Genomic DNA, 11,114 nt, shown 5'->3' with positions numbered 1-11,114 from the left:
GGCCGGCCGGGCGCCGCGCACGGCGGCGGGGAGGGAGGCCCGGCGCCCTCGCTTCCTCTCCCTCAGCTCCGTCGGCTGGCGGGAGCTGGGCGGCGCCGCCCGCCCTCCGTCTCCCGGCACAGCCCGCGTCACGAGGGAGCCGCGCGCTCACGCCGTGCGGCGGCGCGGGGGACGGACGCGGGCGCCAACGCCGCGCTTTCCTGCTCGGGACGCCCTCGGGTCCGCGTCCCGGTAACCCGCGGAGCCGGCGTGGGCGGCGCCGCCCGCTCCTGTCCTCCTCCGGCCGCCCGCCCCGCTCCGGTCCCGCACCTGCCCCGCGCCCGGCCAGCTCGGGTCCGCGTCCGCCCCCAGCGGGCGCGGCGGCGGCGGCGGGAGGAAGGGGAGGCGCCGAGGGAGGGTCCCGGCCGCGGGAGGCCGCAGCGCGCCCGTCACCGCGTCGGCGCCGCCCGGCGAACCCGGAAGGGGCCGAGCCGCGCCGCGCCGCCCGCACCCGGCGAGCGCGGGAGCCGCAGGCACTCGGAGCGCGCCCGCCGGCGGGCCATGGCCGCGGGGGCCGCCGCAGGTGGGGGCGCGCGGTGAGGCGAGGCTGCGCCCGCGCCGGGCGGATGGGACGCGGCTGGGCGGGCGGGCGGTGCCGGCGTCCGCGGCTGGAATGGTGCTGGCGGCGCCGCTCGGTGCCTGCGTTCTGACGCCCGCGAGGAGCCACCATGGAGACGCCGCCGCTGCCCCCCGCGTGAGTGAGCGCGGCCGCGCCGCTGCGGAGGCCGGGCCGGGCCGGGCCGGGGCGGGCGGGGGCGCGGGCGTGACGGGGCGCGGCGCCCGCAGTCCCGAGGCGGACGCGGCCGGGGCTCCGCCGGGCCGGGCGGCGGCCGAGCACGCCGCCCACGGTGTGCGGGAAGGGTCTTTCGGTCCCGGGAGGACCGCGGGTGCGGTGGGCCGTGCGGGGCTCTGCCGCCGAGACCCGGGCCGCCCACCCCGCCCGGCCGGGACGCGCGGAGTTCGCGGGGAAGCGAAACTGGGAAGTGCCGGTCGCGGCTGGCTGAATGGGTTGGCCCTGGGTTGCTTGTGTCCCGATCTCTGAGAAATTAGTATCTGAGGAGATTTCACATCCCTCGAACGAGCCGCGGCCGGTCAGGGCGTGCGACCTCTCCACCTGGCACTGCAGAGATCAGAGCACCTTGTGTGTCCTGGCGCCTGGGCGGTGAGTAGAGCACCGCCCTGCTAGGCACAGGTGGCTCTTCCCGTGGGGCGAGTGCATCCAAGACCAGCTGCAACAGAAGGACTTTCTAGAAATGATAGCAGCTGGAAGATGATGTAGAGGCTATTACTGCACTGTTCAGCCCAAGGGTTTTGGGGGTTTTGTTTTTGATTTTAAAACATCTTAGTCAAAGTGGACTGTGTAAATCCCCAGGAGTTTTGAACATTTCAATTTTGATTCAGGAAGGAACAAGAGCCCTTTGAATCTGACTTTTCACATCGCAGACAAAGCTCGTTCTGAAAAACGGGGTGCGTTTTGGTGAGAGCTTATTCATGGAGCGTTGTTGATTTTTTGGTTAGATTTGGCTGGCCTCACTCCATGACAGTTGTATCGCACCAGCCTCTTGTGGTTATTTGGTAGGGTTCTAGCCAAAATATGGGTGTTTGGCTTGAGCTGAATAATGTTTTGATATTGAGTCCTTTCAGGAGAGCTAATGGGAGTCTGGAACTACAATTTCTGTAAGTGCATTTCGGAATTTTTAGCTTGAGTGGAACAGGTCACAGGGATCTAAGGAGTAGATAGGTGCTAAGACTCTTGAATTGACCCTGCCCGCTGATAGAAGCCAGGGCCCAGCCTCTTCTTTATTGCTGTGCCTTTGAGGGCTGTGATCTGGTCTGCTGCTTCAGCAGGTTAGGGGCGGCTCTTGAACCCCAGGAAACATGATTGTGGATTGTTAAGGGCAGGGTGAGCACATGAGTGTCTGTCCAGCTCAGAAGCACTCAGAGCAGGTTGCGCTGTCTGTATGTAGACAACACATGGTACATAATATATGACACATAGGTATGTTACCTGTAGTAAACCTGCCCCTGTATATCAGTTCTCTGCAGCCCTTTTTTACCTTGGGAGCAGAGGGATTAAAGGAAAGAGCAAGAGGAATCTTCGGATGCAGGTGAAGAGAAGGGTGTGGAAAAGCAGGCTCTGGAGAGAGGGAGTAGAGACATAGAAAATAATTTAAATATAAATAATAAAAAAAGAAATAAATGTGTGCTTGCAAATATTGATAAACTGAATCTAGGGCAGCACAACCAATCATAATTTTGATGAGCAGCACGGTTCTTTGGTACTGAGACTCTGTCAGTAGTGCTGGAACAATGAGAGGCTGAGATAAAATGGAAAACCTGGAATGCCAGCATGGAGTCGTGGGTGGCTAAAGTTGCGGAGACTTTTTCATTGTTTCTGTCCAATTAATTATAAATACAATTAGGTTTTATTTTTGTTTGTCCTATCTGGGATTAACCCTAATTCTAAAACTTGTAGTGTTATTTGCCTTTCTGTGGATCAGAAATGTTTTTTTTTCTTCCCACCCCTTGGCCCGTTTGCCTGCACCTGCATGATCTTCCTTCCACCCTGGACTGTGTGTGCCAGACTTGAGAAGTGCAGGTAGTGTCTTTGGGAAGGGACTTCACTGGGCCTCACTTCTAGAGCTGGGCTGGGACAGGAGGCCAGTGGAAGTTACTTGGAGGATTCAGATTTTCATAAGGTTAGATGTTTAGCCTGAGCTTTAAGGCAAAGAAATATGTTTGACTTGGACTTAAAGTGCCTTGGATGGTGTGATTGAAGCAGAGACCTGGATTCTCTTTGTGAGAGTGTCTGTTCATTAATTCATTCAGTCTGCAAATATTGGAATGTCTGTCTCTGCCTGGCACTATGTATGGAGCTTCAGCTTGTGCTTCTCTTTTAACATTCAAGTTAACGTGTTCTCAAATCCCATCTTGCTCCCCACTGGCCCAAGAGCACGTCATTTAGGAGGATGACAGGTGTCTGCTCAAGATCCTGATTCCCTTTAGGATGGGCTCCTTGAAATTGGGTTTTGCTCTCTCGTGCTTTTTCTCCTCCTTACCTTCAAGCTCTTCTCATCCTTTTTGATTCTCATATTGATTGTCATTGGGCTTTATATTTCTACTTACTGTTTTTTGCAACCTTGAGTATAGGTGGCATTTAGATTGTGTTGCATTTTGGGGTTTGGGTGATAGGAAGACCATGTGACATTTGCTTTTGATCAAACCTGACAGATGTGCAACTGAAAATCAGATATAGATTAGTGAAGGAATTTCAGGTAGTAAACTGAGATGTGCAAAAGGAAATGTATATCGATCCACCCTGATTTCAGTAGTGTTTTACAGTTGTTTACATTGAAGATTTTCAGAATTACACTGAAGGGAGACTGTGAGTCTAGGACTGAGCGCATCCCTTTGCCCTCCCCTCCCTCAATGAGCCATTTTCTTGGCCCTTGTGTTCTGACGCTACACAGGCCTTGCTTTTTTGCTTTTCCTCCACAAAACTGAGCAAACATGCCTCAGATACAACCACATCTCTTTTCGATGGATGGTTCCACATCACTGGAGACTCTTGTCATCGAGGGTGTTCAAGCATAGGTGGACGGCGGACAACTTGTTGACTGTGTTCTAAGGGATTTGGGAACCAGATAAGTTGGATTAGAGCAGAGGTTCTCACATTTTTGGATTTCACTGACCTGTAAAATTAAAAAGAAAAAATTGAAGTCTGACATGGAATTGCTGAGTTTTTTGTTGTGCCAAGTAAAAGAGTTATTTATAAAACAATAATTATCAATTGCAATAATTTTATGAAAGAAAAAACATTTTACTATCCTTCCTTTAAATATAAGGAAGGACATAATTTCTAACTAAAGGATAGTCCTTAAATTGAATAAATTTAATTTTATGAAACCTTACTACATTGTCCTCGTTTTGTCACAGACTAGTAAAAAGTTCATTGAAGCCTGACATTTGCAATCCTTTGGGTTAGATCACCTTTAATGTTCTTTCTGATTCTAAGATTGAATAACTGTGAATTTGGCACCTTGTTACAGGCTACCCTCGTATTCATTTGTTTGTCTTTTATAGTGTATTGGAGTGTATTTTTGTTTTTGTTTAACTAGTCCTAAATGTTAATTGGGCACCTCCTGTAGATGAATCTCCCCAGTGACAGACAAAGATGTTAAGATATTTAGGCATAACCGTGGCCCACAGGCAAGGGTAAGTGAAGACATGGATCAATGTGTTGAAGGAAGTGCTCTATTCAGGGACAATTTTGAGTTACATTTGAGAACTTGAGAAGTGGATTCTGGAAATAAGTGGCATTTATGTTGTAGTTTTAAACATTTTTGATGCTGGGAAATCACTTCTCCCTCCCCCCAAAAGCCCAAGTCTTTTGTTTCTAGTTCACATTTTATAATGCACATAGTAGGCATTCAATAAATATTAGTAATATTAAATATTAATAATATTCACCTGCTTTTCTGAAGGTGACTGTAAGTTTACTCTTCTGTGGCTGTTACAGATCTGCACTAGGAGTGTTTATGAAAATGACTGAATTTCCTTCTTAAGCTCAGGCAGAAGTTTCTTTCAAGGGGATACAAAGAAGGAAAATTGCCTTTCAGTTGCTTTTCTATAGTATTATACCAAATTCCAAATGCATTTACCATTTGTGATGAGGCAATTTGGGGTTTTTATTTGTGTTTGTTGAGTGCCTGCTATGACGGGGTTTTAGAGATATCTTAGAAAACCAAGTCTTTTTCATCCTGGTTGGAACTAATAGTAAATAGACATACGATATTGGTAGTGGTAAGTACTATACATAAAAATAAGGCAGGATAGAGGGGTGGAGAATAATGAGGTTCAGTGAGTGATAGTTCAGATGGGGTCAGGTGTCTTTGATGAGGTGACACCTTAGCATAGTCTGGAAGCGAGACTGGCCTAGACAGGGAACTTAGGTGCGAAGGATTCATGCGTCCCCCCTGCTGGGACCATGGCTGTAGTGAGTGGGTCAGTGTATTTTCTGCATGTTACACACGGTGCTGCGTCACATTTTGGACTATTGGCGTTTGCTGAAATATCCCTTTGATCAGTTCCTTTCACTGATTCTGCCTGGAAAAGCAAGCCCTTTTCCATGACATCACTGTTTTGTGGTTTCCTCCTCTAGCTTTTAGGTTGCTAAATGTGATTTACATATTTTATTACCTAATCTCACTTTTTCTTGTCAACAACCTTATAGTGTAGGTCCGTTACCTAATACTTTTTTTCAGCTGAGGAAATAGAGGTTAAGTTACTTTCCCAAGCTTATCAAGTATTGGAAAATTGAGATGCTAATCTCTCTCGATCACTTTTTCTAAGTCTTACATTGTTTCTCTTCTATTAATGTTCATGGGCATTGGTGGTTCTGCACGGAAGTAGGTCTTGGCCAATTCTTTTCAATCCACTGTTCATCTCTTAAATTACAGCTCCATCTGTATCTGAAGTCTGGACTCCAGTTCTGTGCTTCAGCCTGGAATTTTGAGCTTCTAACAGTATCTACTCCTAGCTCCTCCCTCTAAAACTCAACGCGTCTAAAACTGACATTTCTTCCCCAACTGACTTTCCTTTATACCATCTCCACTTACTCAGTGGGGTGACCATTCTGCTGGTTCCTGATACCCCAGACATTTGCATAGTCTTGGTTTCTCTCTTTTTCTTCTTCTCCACGTCTTATCAGTCCCCAGGAACTGTGGAGTCTTGGTTTCCAGTGTCCATTCTGGCTGCTACTATTCTGAGGAATGGATTTCATCACTTGATACCTGAATTTTTCAGTAGTCTCCTGCAGAGCTCTGTATTCTCTCCTCACCTTTCACTTCACCTACTCTTTTATCCTTCTGACATCTCAGAGTCAGTGAAATGACTTTTCCAAACCAGAGAGTCAGGCAGTCAGAGCCCTCCGTCATTTTGACCTTATCTTATGTAGCCAAGATCATTATGTGCTTTAACCTCTTAGGATAAACTCTGCTTTTCCACAAGCCAGAATTCTCCAGCCTTTTCCTGCTTCCGTCCCCCTGTCCACAGTTAAAACAACTTGGAGTTCCTCCAGGGCCCAGTTGGAGCTCCGTTTCCTTCACAAACTCTTTCCTATTTACTGTAGCTTCCACCAGCTCGTGCTGCATTCCTATGGTATTTATAATTGGTAGCCTGTAGTCTCGCACCTGTGTGCTGACTTGGGCGGTTGCTTGGTGGTTTCGGATGTGCCTTCCCGTGTAGACGGTGGCTGGAGAAGGATCCAGGTTCAGCCTCCCTTCTTTCCCTCACCTTGCTTAGTACAGGGCATGCTGTGGCGTCCAGCAGCACTTGCTACTTGATTCATTAACTGCAAGGGTCATTTTGAGTATTGTCAATTACTATGAATTGAGTGTTGCAATTAAAAATGTGGAAGGTCAATAAAAATCACAAAAACCTATCTCCATATTGGGTTTAGCTCCTAACCTCAATGCTTTTCTTCTAAACTCTGTTGACACCCATGTAGTGCTTACTTGCTTATACAGCTCCCTGAGATAAGTAGGTGAGGTGTTGTTATCTGTCTCTTTCACGTTACATTTCATGTTAGACGTATTTGTGGAATAAATTTCATAAGTAAACAGTCTAGAGCCCAGGGAGGCTAGGTGACTGGTCCCCCAGGCTACCGTGCAGGTTTGTTGTGCCCGAGCCCGGTCCTTGTTGACTGCCCTTTCAGTCGCATGCTGGGAGATGCAGCCCGGCCAGCTGGGTCGCCAGGTTACATAGCTGCTCCTCTTACCAACCAAGTGATGGCAATGCTAGGAAAGCTGGCAAAAGAAAGGTCCGGAATACGCGTGATAAAAGAAAGGGAAGTGTCCGAAGTGGATTGTCGACCTCCTTTTCCCTGTCTTAGCATCTCGCAGATATCCCGTACTGACAGCGTTTCGCTAATTGTTTATAAAATATTCTTCAAAAGATTGGTCTTGCATAAGACGTGCTTTTACCCTGGTCCCTCTCCTGGTAATAGTCACTGTCAGGGACAAGAAGTGCCTGATTGTGCTCTGTTTGTCATGTAGGTGGGAGGGAAGAGGGAGAGAGCTGAGTTAACTGAAGCAGAGCTTTTTACAGCTCCATTGTTCTGCTATCAGAGAGCAATTATACTCCTTCCATCACCCTGCACCTCAGACACCCAGCACCTCCTCCTGCCTGCGCCTAGCTGAACAGAAGCCGCACAGCCGGTCCGGGGAGAACAAGGCTGGCCTGATAGCTGCCTCTGCCCTCCAGTAGTCCAGGGCTCTGAGTTTTAAGTGCTAATCCACTTCAGTAAGTCTGGGCAGTTCTAGTTTTGCTAGATGTTTCCTTTCCAGTTCTGGAAAATCAGAAATATAACCTTAAACTATATGTGTCACAGTGAAGTATTCAGTGGAGCATTATTATGAAATTGTATGTAAGATATTCTGTGACTTGATGTAAGATGGGAAGTTTTTAATCTCACAAGATGCTTCATACTCAATTCTAAGTGTCCACATACTGAACATACAATCTAAGTTCTTATATGGCTATAGGGCAGACGTTCACATTTAAAAAAATTCTACTTATTTAGTAATGTGATCATATGTTTGTAGATTATAGTTACTCTTCTGGCTTTGTGCCTAATAAAAGTTTACACAGTAAACCTTCGAAGAAAATTTGCAAGGCGTCTCTTTGCCTTTAGCTAATTGCAGAAACTAGAAACCGCAACCCTACCATAAACCAAAACATGTTTCCAGGAGAGAAAGCCCTCTACTTTCACAGTCTCTAAGTAATATGGCTGTTATTTGAGTGAAGGATGTGAGAGTATTTTGTTGAAAAATCTAAAATACTAGTTATGGCTGCATCTCCATGCTTCTGATATCCTGGACTTGTGTATGGGAGCAATGCTAGTAAGATACTGACTTCTGAGTGCAAGTGTAGCTGGAAGACAGCAGAGAAAACAGAAGAAATATTACAAGGTAATGGAGAAACTTCAGAACAGTATGGCATGGATGGTGACTTTGAAAACAACAGCTGCTGACATGAACTTGGCAGAAATTTGTGAGTAATGGAGGGTGACTCATTGCAAGCAGGGGAGTCTTGTAGCTTTTGAGGTGAACAGACAGGGGGGCTGAGCTGGCCACCCAGGGGCCGAGTATTTATGTCCTCAACGCGAAAGTGTCTTTGCTCCTCTGTTAAATGTTGCAGCTACATCATGCACGTGAATTGTAGCATTGTTTCTACCAGAAAAACGCTGAAAGCATAAACAGTCCGTATTTTCTAAAGTGCTTGTTCTCAATCTGGGATAATTGTCCTGGGGTGGGAGGTAAGTGGGTGGTGGGACATATTACATCACCTTTGTTTTTGGTTTTTTGAGGATCACACATAGCTGTTTTTCATCCTTACCCTGGAGATGCCATCGTTCAGATATAGCGAGTCCTAAAAGGGCTTGCGTGACTTCACATGAGGGGTGGTTGTGTGTAGTTCGAAAAATTGTTGGCGGTGTTCATGATCTTTCTGTTCCCCTCCATTGAAAATCACTGTTCCAAAGCAAATAATAAATATCTAAAAAAATTACACCCACTTTCTAAGGTGTCTCAGAATGGTTGCAGTAGGTTTAAACCTTTGCTTGATTATGAAATCTTGACTGTTGCAAGGAGACAGCCAGCCCTCTTAGAGTATTTTCTTCCTCTCTGAGAATTCAGTTATCATCAGCAGTGTGTTCTTGGGCAGAGTTAGAAAGTCACCTCATCTGAGAAGCAACCCTGCCACAGCTGCGAGTTTGCAGAAGTCAGTCGTTGAAGGGAGGGTTTAGGATTATCTGTTCCAAAACCTAGCTGTGCGCTGGACTCCAAGCCCTGGGAAAGCTCGCTTTGATAGCAGTAGGCTGTTGGATGATTGCAAGACTAGTTGTGGAGTATAGAGTTGGGGAAAGACTCAAAGGTGAAAGAAACTTGAAAAAGTGTCTTCTTCAGATATTTTGAAGAAGACATTTCTCAGAATGAGAAGCTTTTGTGGAAAAGGCTAGCTCTTTGCTTCAGAAAGGAAGCAGGGAGAAGGTGTTGTTCTGGACTTAAGTGATGTAACTTGAAGGTGAACCTTTACTTCCCACTTAGCTGCCTGTTCACATCCGTTGTTTCAGATGTGCTGCATCATTTCTGTTACTCATTCCTGCTTCCAAATGAGAGACCATCTAACACAGAGCCTCATAGGAAATGGAAAACTATAGGAAGGGCATTAGTGTTGACAATAGTCCTGTGCAGTAGGGGTGCTGTGCTTGTGAGTAGCTCTCAGGACATACAGCACTTAGAACAATTCAGTGTTATTTCTTTATTCCTTTAAGCCTTTGAATACACTCCTCTTTGCAGGGTTTCTGTAGTATATCAAGAAAAGCAGGAGCTGACATTATCTTTAAGAGAACACCAAAATGGGCCTCGATTGTTGTATGGCTGCTGTCTCACAAGGCTAATTCTCTAATGCAGGGAAGGGAATGTTAATTCCTAACTTCTTAAGCAAATGTAAACATTCTTGACTTTTAAATAGTGATATTCTTTGTAGGCAAAGTTGCTTTGGCTTCTACTCTGAGTGTTGAAACTTCTATGATTGTTTTGCTAATCCTCAGTATAATATTTTTCCTCCGTTGCAACTTCTAAATTATTATAGCAGAAACAGATATGGAATAAATAGTACCTTGCTACATATGTGGGCATTCAGTGTTACAGTCAGAACGTTTGCACGGGTCACATGTCTACGCAACTTCCCCTTTCCCCGGTGTCCTGTTGTTTTCTTACAACAGAGCGAGGACATGTGTCTCACTGCAGTGTTCCGCAGCCCTCTCCCTCTGGCTATGAGTGTTCTTTCATGTTTGCCTTGCAGACCTACCAGTGCTGTCCCTCTCCTGGACCAGGGGTAGCTCATCCTTTACGTGCCCCCGCCCAGGCCGTGGGGAGGGGAGCTGCTGCCTCAACCTTCCACCCCAGCTGTGGGCTCTCCCTGGGGGGCAGCCCCTTGCCAATCCATTTGTTAGGCCCCTTTAACACTCTCCAGTGGCTGGAGTGGAACTGAGGTCCACTTATAGTAGGTGAGACCTTGAAGAATCAGATGTCTCTACTAGTGCTGATTCTGGGATTGGGGGAATGAGCAAAGATGATTTCTATGATTATTATTATTATTTTTTTGAGACCGCATCTCACTCTGTTGCCTGGGCTAGAGTGCCGTGGCATCAGCCTAGCTTACAGCAACCTCAAACTCCTGGGCTCAAGCAATCCTGCCTCAGCCTCCCGAGTAGCTGGAACTACAGGCACACACCACCATGGCCGGCTAATTTTTTCTATATATTTTTAGTTGGGCAATTAATTTCTTTCTATTTTTAATAGAGACAGGGTCTCGCTCTTGCTCAGGCTGGTTTTGAACTCCTGACCTGGAGCAGTCCGCCTGCCTCGGCCTCCCAGAGTGCGAGGATGACAGGCGTGAGCCACTGTACCCAGCCCCCAAAAAAATCAGTTCTTAATCTTCCTACCCCAGACTGGTTCCACCTGCAGCCTTCCCCACCTCGATTAACAGAAACTCAGTCCTTCCACTTACTCAGGCTGGAAGAGTTGCTGTCGTTCTGTGACAGTTCTGTGACATCGCACATCCACTGTCGGCAGGTCTTGCTGGCTGTGCCTTCAGAATACCCAGATCCAGCCTCTTACCACCGCTGCCCTGCTCTGAGCCACTGTCTTCTCCTACTGCTGCCTCCTAAATAGTTAGCCTCCTAAGTAGTTTTCCCCTTCTCATCTTTGACCTCTGAAGACCATTCTCAACCAGAAGCCAAAGTGATCTTTCGAAGATGCACGTTGGCTTGTATCACTCCTGCCATGCCTCCCCATCCACTCAGGGTCAAAGCCAAAGTCCTTGTCGTGTCCCCATCCCCAGCCCTTTGCTCCAGCCGTGGCTCTTGGTCCTGGGACACGCCTGGCGCCCACGCGCCTTCGTGCGAGCCCTTTCTTCCACCTGGGTGTTCTCCCTTCTAGCCTTTTGCTCAGTTTTCATTTCTGATCAGGCCTTCCCTGAGCACCCTGCTTCATGCTGCAGACTGCACC

The 11,114-nt window shown here is 47.5% G+C and overlaps 1 protein-coding gene across 2 annotated transcripts in view; it reads left to right on the top strand.

The window, feature by feature from the left end:
• The first annotated feature begins 423 nt into the window (after positions 1–423).
• Positions 424–11,114, top strand: part of KLHL2 (kelch like family member 2) — a 94,145-nt gene continuing 83,454 nt past the window's right edge. The window contains exon 1 of one of the 2 annotated variants that reach the window (XM_012770581.3): positions 424–733. In XM_012770581.3, coding sequence (XP_012626035.1) covers positions 708–733 — 26 coding nt within the window. In that variant the 5' untranslated portion in view covers positions 424–707. The remainder of the gene's footprint in view (positions 734–11,114) is intronic. The other variant, XM_076010750.1, reaches the window with a different exon arrangement.

The sequence above is a fragment of the Microcebus murinus genome, chromosome 15 (assembly GCF_040939455.1).
Source record: "Microcebus murinus isolate Inina chromosome 15, M.murinus_Inina_mat1.0, whole genome shotgun sequence".
NCBI lineage: Eukaryota > Metazoa > Chordata > Mammalia > Primates > Cheirogaleidae > Microcebus > Microcebus murinus.
Note: the sequence above shows the minus strand (reverse complement) of the source record. Positions and strands in the feature narration are given on the sequence as shown.